The sequence below is a fragment of the Protomyctophum parallelum genome (assembly GCF_964188405.1).
Source record: "Protomyctophum parallelum genome assembly, chromosome: 8".
Classification (NCBI taxonomy): Eukaryota; Metazoa; Chordata; class Actinopteri; order Myctophiformes; family Myctophidae; genus Protomyctophum; species Protomyctophum parallelum.
Window position 1 is genome coordinate 39,830,333 of NC_139703.1, and position 20,826 is coordinate 39,851,158.

The following is a 20,826-nucleotide window of genomic DNA, read 5'->3' on the forward strand; positions in this document are numbered from 1 at the left end:
ACAGAATACTGCATAGGTATGTTAGAACAAATGTACGTATATCCTCTTTATATTATATTTTGGACATAATACGAATTGTGATTAATCATGATTAATTCATTTTGAAGCTGTGGTTAATCTGATTATATTTGTCATCATTTGACAGCCCTAATACACACACACACGCACGATCTTTCAAAAATAAGCAGACTACAAGCTTGCAAAGTGTTTAACCCATTTAGACCTGAGTTAAAAACATTCACTTTGAAATAATATATATTCAAAGATTTGCGCCACATTTTTATGATTTAAAAAAGAATAGTAGACCTACAAGTGTGGCTATGAGCTTGTAGATCTTCTATTTTTCAATAGCTAAATTATAACATCATACTATAATTCAGTCAATGTTTGTCTGAATGTCTGTCTGTCAGAAACACTGCCGTATCTCCTCACCACCTGCATCAATCGCTCCCATTTTTCACACAGGCATTGACCATAATATGGAGGTCTTAACAAATTATAAATTAATAATGAATTTATTAGTGAATTAAAAATGCGACCAGGACACAGTACCCCCCACGGCCACAAGGGGGGGGGGGCAATATCCCACAACGGGTAAGGGCTAGTAATGTTTAAAACACCAAAAGGGGTTTCCCGCCCAAAATGGGTTAAACTGTGTTTAAACTAAATTTGCTGGGAACCCACTGGATCCTGACCCTCTTTGAAAACCACAGATTATGAATATTTCTCTTCAGGCTGACGTGGCACCTGCACAAATTGTGGTTGCTATATGCTTGCGTGCATGGCAATGGTTTGTCTTGTGTGTAACATTAGACCATACCTAGACTCAGCCTATATATAAAGAGTAAGATCCTTTTTGGAATCCACTTTGTAATGTTGACAGACTAGCTGATGGATGGACTACATGTCCCATTCACCACCCAGAGAGAGCAAGGAGAACATAGGTCAGAGAGTGAGTAGAAGACAGATAGGCAGAGAGCTCTTGTCTTCTGTTCTTTAGTGGTCATACGCCTTCACCTTCGTCTCAGGTCTTCCACCATCACAACGCGAGGAGCAGCCACGGTGACGTCTCCTGTGACTGGACATCAAACAATGAATGGAGAAATCCCCCTTAGCTCTGTGACCAGCCAGAGGCAAGACAACGCAAACGAACAAAGATCTCATCAACGGCCGACCAAGACATTAACTTTCCCGGGGGGATTAAAGACACATCGGATGACCTACTCAGGAAAGAAGATCCACATCTGTAAAACATGTGACAAGAGCTTCCGGTGGTTACAGACTCTGAAGGTCCACCAGCGTATCCACACAGGAGAAAAACCTTTCCTCTGTAAACTGTGTGACAAGAGTTTCAGTCAGCTGGTTAATCTGACATCACACGAGCGTATCCACACAGGAGAAAGACCATACCACTGTAAACAATGTGACAAGAGTTGCAGTGTGTTAGCTAATCTGAAGTTACACCAGCATATCCATACTGGAGAAAAACCTTTCCTCTGTAAACTGTGTGACAAGAGTTTCTGTCAGATGGTTAATCTGACATCACACAAGCGTATCCACACAGGAGAAAGACCATACCACTGTAAGCAATGTGACAAGAGTTTCATTGTGTTGGATACTCTGAAGTTACAAGTTACACCAGTGTATCCACACAGGAAACCTTTCCACTGTAAGCAATGTGACAAGAGTTTCAGTATGTTAGGTAATCTGAAGGTACACCAGCGTATCCATACAGGAGAAAAACCTTTCCTCTGTAAACAATGTGACAAGAGTTTCATTGTGTTGGATACTCTGACAAAGCACCAGCACTTGCACACAGGAGAAAGACCATACCACTGTAAGCAATGTGACAAGAGTTTCAGTGTGTTAGATAATCTGAAGATCCACCAGCGTGTCCATACAGGAGAAAAACCTTTCCTCTATAAACAATGTGACAAGAGTTTCAGTGTGTTATCTAATCTGACAAGGCACCAGCGTATCCATACTGGAGAAAAACCTTACTGTTGTTAACACTGTGACAAGAGTTTCAGAAGTTAGGTAATCTGAAGATGCACCAGCGTATCCACACTTGAGAAAGACCATTCCACTGTAAACAGTGTGGCAAGAGTTTCAGTGTGTTAGCTACTCTGACAAAGCACCAGCATATCCACACAGGAGAAAGACCATACCACTGTAAACAGTGTGACAAGAGTTTCAATGACATGGGTAGTTTGAAGAGACATCTGTATATCCATACTGGGGAAAAACTTTAAGTAAGCATGGCCGAACCATGAGGACCATAGGGCAGCTGTAGGGTGATGCAGCTTGATGTACAAGTAGAGTGTGCTTGTACATCTGAACATGATGCTAGTATGTCGCAGGGACTTACCCCCAAACCAGCCCTTGATGCTGAATGCCAAGCAGGGAGGCACTGGGTCCCATTTTTCACAGTCTTTGATATGACCCGGCCGGGGATCGAACCCCGACCTCCCAGTCCCAGGGCGGATACTAGTCTAACCATAAGGCCACTGAGCTGGAGAAAAACCGTAACGTTAAGGTTTTGGCTTTGTTTTATCTAACCTAGATAAAACGAAGCAGCACCGCGTCTCCGCACAAGATCTCGGATTGGCTGAATTGATCCTTGTCAATTCCTGCCTCAATACTAATAATTCCTGCAACGAGGCATGTTTACCAGCAGCCTGTGAAAGTGTTTTTTTTTAAATAGGACTCCCATAACTCTGGGTGTGTTGAAATGGGAACCAATCCATTACACACTCGGAGTTACAGACATGTACTGTAGTATCTATTTGGAATCCCATGAAAGAGGGAGTGCACTGCTGATCTACAAGCCTACACTGCGTTGCATCAGCGACGCGTTGTGGGCTTGTGGCTTGCAGAGGCGGAGCTATCTCTCTGCATGGAGTTAGTTGTCGAAGAGTCTAGAGACAGTGACACGCGCTGTGCCTGGCACTGAAGCATTAAAGCAACGTCATTATTAAAGTTTCTTAAACGTAATTTTCAAGTGAAGTTTATGGGAGGAAACTTTTAAGAGAGGGGACAGGAATCTTGCACCTTGCCTGAGTCTTCACTGCATACGTGCGCAGCATTGAATCAACATGAGAGGAGAGAGAAAGCATTGGTGCACTCATTTCGAATGCGCGCCCAACTACTTTGGGCAGCCCGTGTGCATGCACATTTCTGTTCGTAGCAAACCACAGCATGTAAGCCGCCTTTGTTTTCAATTATCCCCCCATTAGCACGTCGATCGGAAAACCCGTTGTCACCTATCGGCCGGAGATGCGCTGCCTCCCCCCCTTCATTAGCAATGCTAATTTGCCCAGTCAATCGTGTGTGTGTGTGTGTGTGTGTGTGTGTGTGTGTGTGTGTGTGTGTGTGTGTGTGTGTGTGTGTGTGTTGCTCTCAGATCTCAGACATGCTTTTTTTGTTATTGGTAATAAGAGAAGTAGCCTACAACACTTCTAAATGGTGCACTTCTATGTAGAACAAAGCGGAGATCCAGTCACACTCAATGTAAAAAGGAGGAAAACTTGTGTTATACAGAATAGATTAATATAGATTATATAGATATTATATTTAAAATAATCACTATTATCCACAAATGGCTCAATAAAGGAGAGGATGTTATAATATTCATTATATATGTCTTAAATTGACATTGAGCTTTTTTGTTAAATAAACATTTGATCTCATACCATTTTGGAACCGAAATAGGGAAACGTTAAGAACCGGAATCGATAAGCAGAACCGGAATCGGTACCGGATTCGCAAAAATCCAAAAGATACCCATCCCTACTTGTAGTCCAGGAAGGAAGTGAGACCACATTTCCACGACAATTTTTTTTCATGAACATGGCGTCATCTAAAATCACATATTACAAACATGGAAACCCCAGGAAAGTGTTTATTGGTCCTAAACATCGTTAAAATAAGATCTGGTTGCAAAAGGGGTGAAGTGGCCTGGTCGACTAAAACTATGATGAAAAATGCCTTTTCTCACTGGTGGAAACTAAACAAAAACTCTACTAAATACAGTATGTTGGCAATATCATAAACAAATACAAACTAGACTAAAATGTCAGGAGGCTGAAGTGGTTCATGTATGTTTGTATGTCTAAATCGACACCGTCATTAACTCAAGTTTTCAAATGAATTGTAGTGGATAAAAAGTGCAATATTTGCTTCTGAAAGTGTTTGTGGAGTAGAAGTCTAAATTATCGGGAAGGGAAGCCGAGTGGAGAGAGGGTGGTATTTGTCGCTGTGCACATCCTCCTATGGACGGGGCCCGCGGGGAGTAGAACAGAGGCTCTATACATATTCTCACTGGCAGGTGAGTCAGTATAGGATGCACAGAATGTGTGTGGAGAGGAATTGATTCCTGCCACAACGACTAAATTGGAAGAAAAGAAAGTTTCGTGTATAGCTATAAAACAAACCCCAAAACCCCAAGAAGTCAGTGTTTCATTTACTTCTCTGGGAGGAAAAATAAATAAATGAATATCTTCACTCGGTCTGCTGGCACGAATAGTGCTCAGTTTCAGATTGTATGGATAGCTCTGTAAAGCCAGGCTTTAGATTTGGAGAGCGGATTAACCCATTTAGACCTGAGAACGGATTCTACAAAATAATGTCTTCTAAATTCTGAGAGTTTTCTGTAAAACCCATGTTTCTATGTCGGTGGTTCTCAAACATTTTCATGTCAAGGACCCCCAAGATTATATGTAATTGGCCACCGACCCCCATCTGAAAATAGGTCGTCCCCCCGCCCCCCCCCCAGTAGCAAAGATTTGAGTTAAAAACTGAAACTCTGAAAGAATATTAAATGATTTCAGGCACATTTTCACGATTTTTCAAAAATAGCAGACCCACAAGCTCATATGATCTTGTAGATCTGCTATTTTTCAATAGCTAAAGCATAGCATAATGCTAACACCAAAAGGGGTTCCCGCCCAAAATGGGTTAATCGTGGAAAAGATGTTGTGTCAGGCCGTTTGCACACGGGGACATCTACACTTCTCATTAGCCGGTTATGAGATGTGTTTTTATACCCTGAAAAAAGGTTTTGTTAGGGTAATATTTAATTTATACGTGTTTATATGGAAATTGAACTTCAGGCGCTGGATGTGTTTTGTTTTAATGTTTTCCTTCCATGTCCTTGGCAGAGGTTGAATGTGGAACGCTGTTTGTTATTATGTAACCACTGAGTTTGGAGCATAAAAGCAAAGCCACATTTAGAACATTTCTGTGTATTATTTATATAAAGTTGATTAAACCTGCTTTCATGAGGAACAATTATACATCAGTGGTTCTCAAACCTTTTCAAGGCAAGGACACACACATTAATATGTATATCGCAACGGACCCCCTGGGCCCCATCTGAAGATATCCAGTGCCTCTAGGGGGACCCTCGTGCAAGATGTGTGTTGTTAAATTAAAGCTCTTATAACGAGTTGTGTCTTGACACGTTATGTCACTGGTACACCCGCCATTAAGACCGCTATGGGCTTGTAGATCTGCTACCCATTTGTACACTACAGTAAGTCAGTGGTTTTCAACGTTTTTCATATTTATCAAGGCCCATTATTTATTTGGACCACCATATGATGACATTTAGACAACACTATTGATGTTGGTATATACCATTAGGAGAGATAACATGCAAATGTTATGAAATAACGATTATTTTACATTCTCTATTGTGTAGACTTCTTGTAAATCTTCTTGTAAAAAAAAAAGAAAAGTAATGGAGTTATTTAACTCTTTAGTCTTGAGTGTGTAAAATGAAACCGAATGGACCCCATAACCAAATGGGTCCAATTTGGTTTCATCTCACGCTGTCAAGAGTTAAAGATATGCCGGTCCATTTGGTTACCGACTCTCCATCGTTTGGCTGGAGACCACCTGGATTCCCCTCAAGGACCGCTAGTGGTCCCCGGACCACTGGTTGGAAACCACGTGGTAATAATAAAGATGGACCTTCCCTGTTCTACCCTGGATTGGAACCCGGGTCTCCTCCGCAAACTGCTGACGTTTCTGAGTGGTTCAACCACTCCTATAGACCGATTCCGTAACGGTTTCATGGTCGCAGCCTACGTGTTTCCTGTAGGCGGACTCGACATAGCTGCGGGAGCAAAACCCTCACCAGGCGCACCTCTTCCACTACAGTGAACGGCAGAGTGACTGATGTTAGTTTGCCTCAAACTTTACTCCTTTACCTGATTTTTTACTAACACTAACATTACAAAGATGGCCAGAACATCGAGATGAACCTTTGTAGTTTATGGCTGCTCCAACAGTAGTGGCAACATAACAAATAAAATAAAAACGGAATGTCTAATATCCACCGCGATGGCGGAGACCAGAGCCATTGAGTAATGGTTGAGACAAAGCAGTGAAAGATACATAACGCCAGTCTTACCCAATACCAAATATTTCTGTTTTATTAACACAAGGCTGCTGTACTTAATAATAATAATAATCTTTATTGTCCCGAAGGATATTTGTCTTCACAATCTGTTCAACAGTTCAACACCCACATCAAAAACAACACAGAGCACATAGCACCAAGACAAAACAAAAAAAAACAAAAAAACAAAACATGAGTTCCCCACTGTGTACAGAACCATCCTATCGGCGGGGCAGTTTGTTTAATGCCGCGATGGCTGAGGGGACAAAACTCCTACTAAAACGGACCTTTTTCCATGGCAAGGTCCTGTATCTTTGTCCAGATGGCATGAGGTTAATATACCTCATACTTTAAATGCTTAGTATGAGGTATAAAATACAGCAGCCTTGTGTTCATAAAACAGAAAGATTGGGTATTGGGTAAGACTGAAATTATGTATCTTGCAGGATTCTTCACTGCTTTGTCTCAACCATTACTCAATGGCTCTGGTCTCAGCCATCGCGGTGGATATTAGACATTCCGTTTTATTTTATTTGTTATGTTGCCACTACTGTTGGAGCAGCCATAAACTACACAGGTTCATCTCGATGTTCTGGGCATCTTTGTAATGTTAGTGTTATTAAAAAAGCAGGTAAAGGAGTAAAGTTTGAGGCAAACTAACATCAGTCACTCTGCCGTTCACTGTAGTGGAAGAGGTGCGCCTGGTGAGGGTTTTACCCCCGCAGCTACGTCGAGTCCGCCTACAGGAAATACGTAGGCTGCGACCATGAAACCGGTACGGAATCGGTCTATAGACAGCTGTGTGTGTGTGTGTTTGTGTGTGTGTCCCTGGGTCTGTCCCTGGGTCCGAGCACGGAAATATATAGTGTGTACAGTACAGTACCACTCACTTCAGACGGGTCTGAATTTTTTAATTTATATCCTACCACTTGGTTAAGGAAAGTTTGTCTGTCACAAATTTGTGACAAATCTGCAAAATAAATGCTTCAATAGCTTTCTTCACACATGTGTTCTTGTTCCAAGCCAACTCCCTTGGGAAACTTTGTGACAGCTGCTGAAAGTGTGGGTACCATAACAACCTATATGCAGGCAACAAAATAAAAATAAACAAATACATGAACAAATAAATACATAAACTAGGGTTTTTTCATCATTCAGCATTGCAAGCATTTGTTTTGCACGGAAAACACTCCTTGGCTTATGGGCTAACAACGGCCATAGCCATCATCACAACTATGATGAGTCCTCACATTTGGAAAAGGACGTGGCTAAACAAGACAGAATTTCTCGTCTTTGGCACCCAAAGAGTCAATTCTTATAGGATCAAATCCAGCATTTTCTTTCTCTTTTAGTTTTATTCTCTTATTTTCTTTTCAGTACAGTAGCAAATGACTGAACACTTTTAATCAATTATATTACAAAGATCCTGTATTCTCTACTCTTTTTTTTTTGTTTGTGTGTGTGTCTGTGTGTGTCTGTTTGCGTCACAATTCAAATTGCAATTAAATGGCAGTTTAAATTGTCACCAGTTTGAATTTATTCTAATCGATTCACGACAGGGGTTTTCAACCAGCGATTTACCATATATATATATATATATATATATATATATATATATATATGTGTATGGTTTTATGTCTAGCTTTGGGGGCATCCATCCGCCCACCCAGGAGGACTGCAAGCGTCCTTGAAAGCTCTTTGCCGTTGCTTCTGAACAGGTCGTGACGTGGTGGTCTACAGATGGCGGTTATGCAAGCAGAGAAGCCGGCACTCCGCTGATATAACCTGGGGCTTAATAGACACAACTTAACCCATTCTGTGCGGGAACCCCGCACAGCATTATGTTATACTTTAGCTATTGAAAAATAGCAGATCTACAAGCTCCTGTAGGTCTGCTATTTTTTGAAAAATCGTGAAAATGTGGCACAACTCTTTGAATATATGTATATTCTTTCAGAGCGAACGTTTTTAACTCTAATTGTTGATTTTTTTTCAGAGCAAAGGTTTTTAACTCAAATCTTTGAATACCGGTATATATTCTTTCAGAGCAAACGTTTTAACTCAAATCTTTGAATATATATTCTTTCAGCGCGAACGTTTTTAAATCAAATCTTTGGATATATATTCTTTCAGAGCCAACGTTTGCTTCTGGGGGTATCTGGAAAAACATATTTTTAGATGGGTTTTTTTTCAAGAAAACTGTCAGGATTTAGAAGGCATTAGTAGAATGGAGCTCAGGTCTAAATGGGTTAAACCCATGGCTGCACAGATTAGTAGCAGTGCTTCTGGGTCACACCAAAATATGAAGAACCGCAACCTGTCCCGTCCGTGAGGTCTGTGAGGTCTGTTGGACCCGGAGCTGCATGGCATGGATCCTCAAAATGTTCCCTAGACTTGTATCTGTCAAACCAGTTGGAATAGATTGTATGCCATGGACCACCATGAGAGAAGATCTGTGTAGTTGAAACCTTTTCAAGACATTCATATGTTTCACTTTTTTTTTAATTGACCAATCTAATCAAAGTAATACAAAATAAAAATAGCCGATCTACAAGCTTATATATATGCTATTTTTGGATATACTAAGTATAATAGCGTTATAGTGCTTTTTTTCTTATTTTCTTTCTTTCAGTCTTTCTTTCTGTCTTCAGATTTTACACTTGGTTGCATGCTGAACATAGCAGATCTACAACATATACTGCTATTTCCAGAGCGCAACTAAACATAGAATGCATTGTATTTTAGTTCTACTGGATCTCTTTTTCTAAGGACTTTCTTTGGGGGGGAGAGAGATGGAGTAGAGTACCGGTAGTTTTTCTTTGTTTATGACATATTTAGGCTTAGTTTCTTAGTTTACATTTTGTTTTAATTTTGGGGGCAGTGTGAAGCATGCTGCTTATTATTTCTAACTGTGAAATGTTTTCAGGTAACATATTTTTCTGTGTTGGTTAAGTTGAGTTAAGTGAATGATACACTGTCTGGACGTCATCTTTACTGAGATAAATGGAGTAATCCTGTTATTATAATCAGGTGTGTTTGGAGGAACGTGCAGCGATGGGAATCACACAGCAGGTTAATGGAATCCAGGTCCATATTTATTCATGAGGAAACGCAGTACGTTGTAATTTTGATTGTGACTGTATAGGTCACAGTTGAAAACCTGCAAAACCAGTCCGTCCGTCCGTCCGTCACACCTCGTGACACGCTCCATACAGTATATGGCCAATACAGAATGAATTCCTGTTGATCTGACCTCGTCTCACTTCATCAAACCCTGCACACTCAAGACACTGCCCCCGCTGCCACCCTTAGATCTCCATATATGGAGCTGACCTGACCTCTTCAAACCCTGTACACTCAAGACACTGCCCCCGCTGCCAACCTTAGATCTCCATATATGGAGCTGACCTGACCTCTTCAAACCCTGTACACTCAAGACACGTTCCATAATTGTGATCTGACCTCCCATGCCAAACCGCCAGCACTTGCCCAGCAGTCTGCCGTCACCCAGGCGACCTCGCCCTTTTAGGGCGTCTTACTGGTATAGGAACAGTTTACCCACAAATAGAATGATGTTTGGCATCTATTGTTGGGTAGGCCTATATTCCATCTATATTATGACCGTATATACTGTATGCTCCACAAGTGTGAAAAACGTATTCTACAAGAAACTTTAACAGTTTAACTGCATAACCTGCGTTCCACGCTATTGAATCCATTGTCTTCCCCCTGCGTACTATGTACGCTAAACCCGCCACTTGTTTTGTGTTTAATTCGCCGTTTTGTAATAATTTAAAAGAAATGGATGATTTGTCGCGAACCTGGTGACGAGGCGGACGCGTTATGATGACATAACCTGGAAATCAACCAACCGCCGGCTTGCAAGGCCTTCTGGGAAACTGAGTCCAATGCAAAGTGAACGAGGGTGTATAGGGCCAATCTTAGCTCGCTTTGCTCTTTGTCTATGACCCGGAAGTGGCTTATCTATCTATCTATCTATCTATCTATCTATCTATCTATCTATCTATCTATCTATCTATCTATCTATCTATCGAGTGTTTTCAAGCAGATTTTCATGGATCAAAGGCGCAAATACTTTGGCGTATGCTCCAAAGGTAATTCAACTATCGTGGCTATACTGTATATGTCATGTATTAATATAAAGCCATAAATATTCCTCGCAATATCCCAATTAGAAATGGGAAAGTCTGGTATTTTACCTCTAGATGTGCAGCAGCACCCTTGGACTGCCAATCCCAATTTTTTTGTTTGGGTAACAAATTGGCATATTTTTAATTCATCGTTTTAACATACAAGAAAGATCTGGTGGCTTGAAAAGATTTTTTTTTCATTGATAGTGTGAGAGTGTATTCTCTCGAATCGCCACCAGATGGCGGGAAAGCACCATTATGCTGATTTTGGCCAAAATAGACGAATCTTCCTAAGTCACTTCCGGTTCAACGATCAACAACATCCTGTAGTATTTTGACCCTAGTCAATAGCTTGGCTGGTCCGGATTGCTAAGCTAATGCTATATTTTTCATAACAGCGACGCACATAGAGACGGCGCGCGTGCACGATAGCGCACGATCACGCGGATTTCGGCCGTTTTTTGGTAAATTACATCCAAAAATATTAATATTAGCGAAAAAATATAAATTTTTGCTCTTTTGACCCCCCGATAACTGATATTGATTGTCATTCCGTTTTTTCCGTTAACGGGAGGTTTAGATTTTTAGATTAATTCCGTTTTTTCCGTTAATTGTAGGCCAAGGGTTAACCCATTTAGTCCTGACGTCGAAAGAAGCAAAGATTTGAGTTAAAATGTTCATTCTGTAACAATATATATTCAAAGATTTGAGGCACATTTTCACGATTTTTCAAAAATATTTTTCAATAGCTAAAGTATAACATAATGCTTTAAAACACCAAAAGGGGTTCCTGCCCCAAAAGGGGTTAATTTGGCCTGTGGATAATCTTCCGGTGGATCAGTCTGCCGTCCTCCTGTGATGCACGGTGACATTTAGGGCCAGATGACATTCATAAATACCATGCATTATTCATTCTGGGGGAGTTTGTCGCTACAAAGTGGCTGGCACATCTCACCACGACGGCCCATAATGCACTGCATGGGGGAGGACCCTTTTTTATTGGCAGCGAGCGGCGCTCCGAAACAACTAATTAAGCCATTCTGGGCGGGAAAACCCTTTTGTTTTATTCATTATTTAGCTGTTTTAAAAATAGCAGATCTACAAGCTTGTAGCGCGGCACAGAGTGCCGTGCTATGAGCTTGTAGATCTGCTATTTTTGAAAAATCGTGAAAATGTGGCGCAAATCTTTGAATATATATTCTTTCAGATCGATCGCTTCTGGGGGGGTCCCTGCCTGGAACAACATACTTTCAGATGGGGGTTGGCGGACAATTATATGATTTTTGGGGTCCTTGACATGGAATATGGAGAACCACTGAAATAAGAAACATGGGGTTTTTCAGAAAAGTTTCATGGTTTAGAAGACTTTTCTTTTTTTTTTTTTTGACGTCGTGTCTAAATGGGTTAACACAATTTGTGCCCAACACGTCTCCGGACGAATTATCTGTTATTGCGACCTTTGCAATAATATTTGGAATTCATCCATATTACTTTAGCTTAATCACAAGACCCTCTATACTTGCACTGTACTTGGTGAGTTCTTTTTTCAATCTACACCTACAGTCTCTTCGCCAACAAATAGCTGATCTACTGATCAGCCAGGAACCTCGGTGTTGTCCTGGACAGTCAGCTCTCGTTCAAAGCTCACATCACAGCTGTCACTCGATCCTGTAGGTTCACACTCTATAATATACGACGAATTAGACCGTTCCTCAACCAGGAATCAGCCCAGCTCCTAATCCAGACAACAGTCTTGTCAAAACTCGACTATTGTAACTCCCTCCTTACTGGCCTACCAGCATGTGCACTTAAGCCTCTCCAGCTGATCCAAAATGCTGCAGCTCGCTTGGTATTCAACCAGCCAAAATTCTCACATGTCTCCCCCCTGCTCCGCTCCCTCCACTGGCTCCCGGTCGCTGCCCGCACAAAATACAAAACTCTGATGCTGGCATTCAAGGCAACCAAAGGTATGGCTCCCCCATATCTTGCAAGTATGATTGAACCCTACAAACCCTCCCGCGCACTCAGATCAGCCAACGCAGGGAAACTGGAAGTACCCTCACTAAAAACGCCGGGACAACGCTCCACACGTCCCAAACTCTTCTCCCTTCTGGCTCCAAAACTGTGGAATGCACTTCCCATTGCAGTCAGAACTGCAGCATCACTCCCAATCTTCCGCCGTAGTCTGAAAACCCACCTTTTTAGACTCCATCATGGCCCATAGCACTTACCCTACCCCCTTAGATAGCATTTCTGTAGACTTAAGGTCATTACACACTGGCGAATTAGCGACGCGATGCGAATAAGCGATCTGAAAATGCGAAATATTGCATGTTGCAGTTCGCCTGCGAATCTCTGCAAAATACGACACCAGAGCGAACAAATAAAAGCGAAAACGGTCGCATTTTCGCACATTCGCCACTGATGTGGAAGCTTGCATGGACTTCAATTGGTTTTTTTTAAATGCGAATTATTCGCACGAATATATCGCGTCGCTAATTTGCCAGTGTGTAATGACCTTAAGATAGCATCTGATACAGACTTATAGCATGTTATGTAGACGGCACTATAATAGCATTGTATATAGTCATAGCACGCCATAGTACATATGTATAGCATAGCAGTATATATATATAGCTTATATGTATAGTCTCATAATATAGATATTCCACTGTTACTTTCTTAGCTTACGCATGTTTTATGATAAATGCTTTTGTGATGTATTCCCATGCTTTTGTTCCTGATTATTGTAAATCGCTCTGGATTAAGAGCGTCTGCTAAATGCCTAAATTGTAAATTGTAAATTAAGGGGCGGGGGTGATTCTAGTGGTTAAAAGTATGACGCTATTTCAATCTGTCACAATGGAAACAGATATTCTCTCGTGACACACTGTATTTTAAGAGGAAATATTAAAATATTTACGTACCGTAAAATGTGTCCAAATGTTTTCATGTAATATGGAAGCAGGGAATCATAGCTTCAAATTGACATATTGGTTGTTCAGTTTGACCCACCAGTTTTGGAGATATGGCTTATAGAGTAATGTCTTGGCTGTCAGAAAACAGCGAGTTGAGAAAACAGGCTTGAAAGGTTCACTTCTGTGGTCTCTAACATTACACCTAGCTACATGTTTAAGCATTCATTTCATATTTTCATGTCAATGTGAAGAGCCTGCCTGTGATATAAATAAAACAGTTTTTCTCCTCTGGTGAAAAGCTGGAATTTGCGCCATGGCAGGCTCTCATTCAAATCTGGTCACATGTTGTCATAAATGTAAGGTGCAGTAAGGTAACAACATCATTCAGGGCTACCGTGGATGAAAACATTATTTAGCGGTTTGCCCTCCAGCCACTGGCTTAGATTTATGTTTATTTGCTTAAAACACATTTTGTGCCCAAAATATTATGCTAATTAGTCGACTAAAGCTAGACTAACACTAAAACATTTCCAGGTAACTAAAATATGACTGAAACTAAATGAAAACTATTGAAGAGACTATATGACTAAAACTAAAATCAAAATCTGCTGCCAAAAACAACACTGGTACCAAAGCATTGAGATCATAATATTTATCCTAGTCACAGTATCTGCAAGCTGACCGTGTGCCACGTTGTGACTCATCACTGTCAGCTTTGCAGATTATGGCATTTCTCCGAAAATCTTCCAACATGGAAACGATGATGACCGTTGTGCAGCAAAAAATAGAACGCCGTGACTATATCTCAGATAATTGCAATTAGGGGATTGTGTAATAATCGTAATGGGTTCCAGTTCTTTCTTCCTGGACGTTGAACGAGCCTCTTCAGAATAACGTGATCCCACAGCTGATTAACGTGATCCCACAGCTGGCGCTACAGCGCAGCGGTGACGTGTATTAACGTGATCCCACAGCTGGCACTACAGCACAGCGGTGACGTGCATTCGAGGAGTTGATCCCGGCAGAGTTAAGCCATTCTGGGCGGGAACCCCTTTTTTGGTGTTTTAAAGCATTATGTTATGCTTTAGCTGTTGAAAAATAGCAGATCTACAAGCTCATAGCACACCACTGAGAACTTGTAGGTCTGCTATTTTTGAAAAATCGTGAAAATGTGGCGCAAATCTTTGAACATTATATTCTTTCAGAGCAAACGTTTTTAAGTCGTATCTTTGCTTCTGTTCCCTGGAACAACATATTTTGAGATGGCGGTCCGCAGCCAAATACATACATTTTGTTTTTGGGGGTCCTTGACGTGAAAAAGGTCGAGCAGACGAGCACCACTGACGTAGAATTTGAAACACGTTTTCCAGAAAACTGTCATGATTTAGAAGACAATTTGTAGAATCAGTTCTCAGGTCTAAATGGGTTAAGTGCTTCCTAATCCCCATCGGATTGGATGGATAAATAAATGCATAAATGAATAAATAAATAGTCAAATCCTTAGACTGCTGCTGCCTCCAGCCGGCATACTGCTGTGCTGCTGTGTGCATCCTATCCCGATGCACAAATTCAAAATGTTCAAAAAGGATTAATACGATAATTGCTTTGAACATTTTCTACTAACGTGTAGATCGTCTATTGTCACTGCTACTTAATAAACATTTGTTTTCTAATTCATGGAATGTATTAGATTTTTCTTTTATTTAATCTTCATGAAATTAATTTTAAAAAATCATTCATTGCAGCGCGACACGTTGTGAGCATAGCATCGTGACTACGAGCTGTGCGCCCTCTTTCCTTTCTTAGTCAATACTTTAGCTATTGAAAAATAGCAGATCTATGAGCTTGTAGATAGCTATTTTTGAAAAGTCATGAAATTGTAGTGAAACTCTTTGAATATATATCCTATTTTTTTTTGTTACTCAAATCTTTGCTTCTGGGGGGTTCCTGGAACAACATATTTTCAGATGGGGGTCTGTGGCCAATTTCCGGGGTCCTTGACATGAAAATGTTTGACAACCACTGATATAGAAACCTAGGTTTTTCAGAATTGACCTCAGGTCTAAATGGGTTATTGTTACCATTGTTATCTTGTGTACGTGTACATAAGAGTATAAATACTTATTTTTGTTTGGCTTCCTTCAGACAATGCACCAACAAATATATAATACAAAACACAGCAAACAAAGATATAGAAAATAGAGTGCGATAAAGAGTATGAAACATAATACGTGCATGTTTTACTGTAGTAGCAAAGTTAGGTGAACTTTATTTGTGTGAACAACTTCACAGTAGGCTATGTTCCAAAAAATATACAACACATTTAGTTTAGAAAGGTGCAATTCTCTCGAGCTTAATAGTGTGAGAAGATGCGCGGTGGGGGGGGAGCGTTTTCCTTTTCCCTGATTTGTCAGTGTTTATGTCGGTGTCCAGGGGTGGTATTCTGACAGCAGGGGAGAGGATGTGTTCTCTTTCACTGCGCTGGAGTGTTAGTGGACGGTGTGTGGTGTGTTCAGCAGGGAGTGACATTTCGGCCACGCTCTGACCTGCACCGTCTGATGACATTTAGCCTTTCAGATCCAAAAAATAATAATTTGTTGTATTATATTCCATGCTTCCATGCTTTTGGCATATAATAAAACTTTATTTATATAGCACCTTTCAAATTGCGTTACAAAGTGCTTTACAACAACAACAAACAGAAAATATAAAGCAAAGACATTTCAATAGAAAACAAAAGCAGGAAAATATATATACTAAAATGTTAGATTGGCAGTGAAGGCTAATCTATTTTAAAAGTGATTTAAAAGAGGACACTGATTCAGCACGCTTGACGTGTAAGGGCAGTGTGTTCCAGAGTTTTGGGGCTAGGGAGCAGAAAGCCTGGTCTCCTTTGGACTTTAGCCGGCAAATTTGAGGGTTGAGAAAGTCTTTGGATGAGGATCTCAGGGAGCGGGTTGGGATATAGGGGGAAATTAGATCGGCGATGTAGGGTGGGGCTAGACCGGATATATATTGATCAAAATAACAATTCTTCTACATTCTCTAATTGTGTAGGCTACTTGTAAATGAAGTAATGCAGATGTTTAACAATGATTTAACTCTTGAGAGCGTAAAATGAAACCAAATGGTGGAAGGCAGCATTCAGCATTCATGTCGTTACACCACATCTCCACTAGCTAAAGAGTGCTGGGTTGCGCCCCGAAAATAGCTGATCTACAAACTCTCATCGCATCACAGTGCGACACGTTGTGACCTTTTAAATCTGCTATTTTCGTCCAATAGTGCCCTCTTACGGGATGTTAGCCCCTGCCCACTCTGCACGTCCCTGCCTGGAATGTAGTGACTGAGACGTTATGTTTAGTTTGACTGGGTTCCACAGATGAATAGTGTGAAAATGGCACGTCTACAAGGCATTGTGAGCTTGTAGATCGGTTACATTTCAAATGTTTGGCCAAATGTTTGATCAGTGTTTATAGTATAGTTTGTTGATTACTTCTCAAAGTGGGGTCTGGGGACCCCCAGGGGTCCTTGAGGGAGTTCCAGGGGGTCCCCAGCTAAATGATAGTTAGGAACCAAATGGACCCTTGTGGGTCTGTAACTCAAAGTGTACAAATGTTGGGGTCCAAATCCATTTGTACACTCACTATTGATTTTACAATATAAATTGGGGTCCCAGAGATAGAAATGCCATCAAAATGGGGTCCCGTAGACTAATGCATGTCAAACTGGGGGTCCTTGAAATTAAAATGGTTGAGAATCACTGCTAGAGCCATACAATTTTTCTTTAATGGGGGTCCCTCCCTGGCATATATTTTTCAAATGGGGGTCTGCGGGCTATAATAAATGTCAATGTGGGGGGTCCTTGGCATGAGAACGTTTGGGAACCACTGCTTTACTTTATCCAACCTTCCGTAAACACATGATAACCGAACAGTACTGGACCGGTAGAGCAGACCCATGATCACATGATCATACAGTAATGGGCATTACATGAATTATATTACAATATCCCATCGACAAGCTCGCAGCATCTGCTGACATTCTGCCAAAGCTTTCTCCGCCATACGGAACGGATCAGGCTGGGGTTTAAGTGATTATAAAGGGCTGTGTTAATGTCGTTGACAGACGCCATGGCTCGCTGCCCCCCCTGGTGGACGATTCGGACGACGGCGCCGGTCTGGGCCTCATCGGCGCCCCAGCGTGCAGGAGACGCTACCCCTGCCGCAAATGGAAGTCTGCCTCCTTCAGGTAAAAAATACGTTTTTTTTATTTTTATTCACCCCCTGCTCATCATCATCGTCGCCCCCTCCAGGCCCTCCCGCACAACGTTTTCACAATAACTCTCTATTCTACAACCAGGAGGGAAAAGTTACAAAATGTTCTATAAAGTCTTCATTATTAAAAATGGGAGAGATTGGCTGTGGAAGAAGAAGCATCGCTTCTGGGTCAGTCCGCCCTCCATGCGGGGGATGAGTACTCTTCCTTTGTTTTTGTCTCAGACATTTCCTTTTTTTGCTTCTGTAGAAGTTCCACTCCCCCTCCCCACTCCCCCTCCCCTCCCCTTCCCCCATCCTCTAAATCCACTCAGATAGAGAATGAACCCCCCGCGCTGCTTGCCCTCCCAGCCGTGCAGGCACAGGAGAGGAGAGGAGAGGAGAGGAGAGGAGAGGAGAGGAGAGGGGAGGGAGAGGAGAGGAGAGGAGAGGAGAGGAGAGGAGAGGAGAGGAGAGGAGAGGGGAGGGGAGGGGAGGGGAGGGGAGGGGAGGGGAGGGGAGAGGAGAGGAGAGAACAGAAGCGAGCTGGCAGAACAGAACTAGGCTCCTGGGATCAAATCACTTCCCTCGCAGCCAAACTTTCACATTTACAGCAGCATCGTGAAAAAGACGGTATACGTAACGCTTGAAGGGTATCGTCGCTCTTCTCACAATCTGTGAAGGTGAGAAGCTGTGAGACGGTCGCGTGGCGTGTGTGTGCGATGGCGTTCGACGCGCTCCTGCAGCTGGTGGAATTAAGAGTGGCCCGCTTTGTGGCGGTGGGGAAACGGAAAAGGTGGCCGGTTTGATCCCCCGGCTCCCACTGGGTCGGTCGGTGTTGATGCGTTCTTCATGAGCGCGACACACCGCTACGATCCTAATGAGGATCGGGTTTCCTCTACCGTGAATGTCATGCTGCACGTTGTACATCCTTTTGGATAAGGGCGCTGTGTAGAAATGCACCGTTTAGTTCTCAAGGCTTGTTAAAAAAAAGCATTGCATAACACAGTGGTTCTCCCAGAGGCGTATCTGCAATAAGGCGAGGACCGCCGGTCCAAATCCATTTCTGCCTGGCCAGAATCCATACAATGAAAAGTAATCACACCTGTGTGAACTGAGTGGTGCAACTCCTCTCCCCCCCCCCCCCCCCCCTCTCTCTCTCTCTCTCATATTAGCATGCAACAGTGCAGCACTATCTCTCTCTCTCTCCGTTTCTGGCACAACAGCGCCCCTACTGGTACTCATAGTCATACTGGTGCTCATATAGTCACATTAACACGCACATTAACGTCACATAGGTGAACACGGACATTGCTGTTCCTTGGAGTGGTTCACCACTCAAAAAGAGAACAAAAACAAGACCTGAGAACTATTAGTGGACAGCTGATTGGCCGTTGCGGTAGAGTGTGACCCTCAATCACCCATTGGAATGTAAATGCCTTTCAGCCTTTGTATCCTAGTGTCTGGCAGGTATATCTCTATGTATCCCACTGTCTGGCAGGTATATCTCTTTGTATCCTAGTGTCTGGCAGGTACAGTATATCTCTTTGTATCCTAGTGTCTGGCAGGTATATCTCTTTGTATCCTAGTGTCTGGCAGGTATATCTCTTTGTATCCTAGTGTCTGGCAGGTATATCTCTTTGTATCCTACTGTCTGGAAGGTATATCTCTGTATCCTGGTGTCTGGCAGTTATATCTCTGTATCCTACTGTCTGGCAGGTATATCTCTGTATCCTGGTGTCTGGCAGGTATATCTCTGTATCCTACTGTCTGGCAGGTATATCTCTGTATCCTGGTGTCTGGCAGGTATATCTCTGTATCCTACTGTCTGGCAGGTATACTATCTCTTTGTATCCTAGTGTCTGGCAGGTATATCTCTTTGTATCCTAGTGGCTGGCAGGTATATCTCTGTATCCTACTGTCTGGCAGGTATACTGTATCTCTATCCTGGTGTCTGGCAGGTATATCTCTGTATCCTGGTGTCTGGCAGGTATATCTCTGTATCCTGGTGTCTGGCAGGTATATCTCTGTATCCTACTGTCTGGCAGGTATATCTCTTATATCCTGGTGTCTGGCAGGTATATCTCTGTATCCTGGTGTCTGGCAGGTATATCTATTTGTATCCTACTGGCTGGCAGGTATATCTCTGTATCCTGGTGTCTGGCAGGTATATCTCTTTATATCCTGGTGTCTGGCAGGTATATCTCTGTATCCTGGTGTCTGGCAGGTATATCTATTTGTATCCTACTGTCTGGCAGGTATATCTCTGTATCCTACTGTCTGGCAGGTATATCTCTGTATCCTACTGTCTGGCAGGTATATCTCTGTATCCTGGTGTCTGGCAGGTATATCTCTGTATCCTGGTGTCTGGCATGTATATATCTTTGCAAACCTTAGTGCTATACGATTGTGCGCGGGGAGACGACAATTTACACATCTTGCCTGCCCAAAATGTAATTCCTGGAAACGCCACTGGGTTTTCCCAACTCTTTTTTTTTTCTTCATCCAAGGCACCCATGAATGGCGTTGTTACTTTATAGAACCTTACTGCACATGTCATATTACGCTACGTGAATATGTAAATGTTTCCCCCTAAGAATAAGATACAGTATGTGTCCACGATGGAAAACCTGAGAGTGTGAGAGAGTAGTTTCCCTTATGGAAGGAACAAGGAAGGGACATTTTATGTTTAAAGCTTTCCACAAATGGTACTTTAATGTGCTTTAATTCCCATGTTAGATGTGGCAAACCTTTGCTACAAAACTTCACAACTAAAGTTTTTTTTTTTTTCTTTCTTTCTGTCCGCTTGTTTTTTACACACGGAAAAACATATTTACACACACAGTACCTGAGATGAGATATACAGTATATCAAGGTGGCGTACAGTAAGCAGCCGATGTGCACTGTGCATTACATACATACAGTAGAACAAGGTGTTACTGTAATCAGATCTCTAGCGGTTGGGAGAGAGTGCTCTGTCGTCTGTACACCATGCAGCCCTCATCATCCCTCACTACATGTCTGCTCTGCCTCTGAGTTCATTAGCTCTGTTCAGAGGGAGGGGGTGACGGGGCGGGGGGGGGGGGGGGACGGGGCGG

The 20,826-nt window shown here is 42.2% G+C and overlaps 2 protein-coding genes across 2 annotated transcripts in view; both read left to right on the forward strand.

Annotated features, from left to right (window-relative positions):
• Positions 1-20,826, forward strand: part of LOC310863614 (IQ motif and SEC7 domain-containing protein 1-like) — a 194,964-nt gene that overhangs the window by 54,328 nt on the left and 119,810 nt on the right. Inside the window, exon 3 of the mRNA XM_083772076.1 lies at positions 17,601-17,723. Coding sequence (XP_083628202.1) covers positions 17,601-17,723 — 123 coding nt within the window. The remainder of the gene's footprint in view (positions 1-17,600; positions 17,724-20,826) is intronic.
• Positions 20,350-20,826, forward strand: part of LOC310863731 (E3 ubiquitin-protein ligase TRIM35-like) — a gene marked incomplete at both ends in the record, with an annotated part of 38,971 nt that continues 38,494 nt past the window's right edge. Inside the window, one exon of the mRNA XM_083772226.1 lies at positions 20,350-20,366. Within this exon, the coding sequence (XP_083628352.1) occupies positions 20,350-20,366 (17 nt within the window). The remainder of the gene's footprint in view (positions 20,367-20,826) is intronic.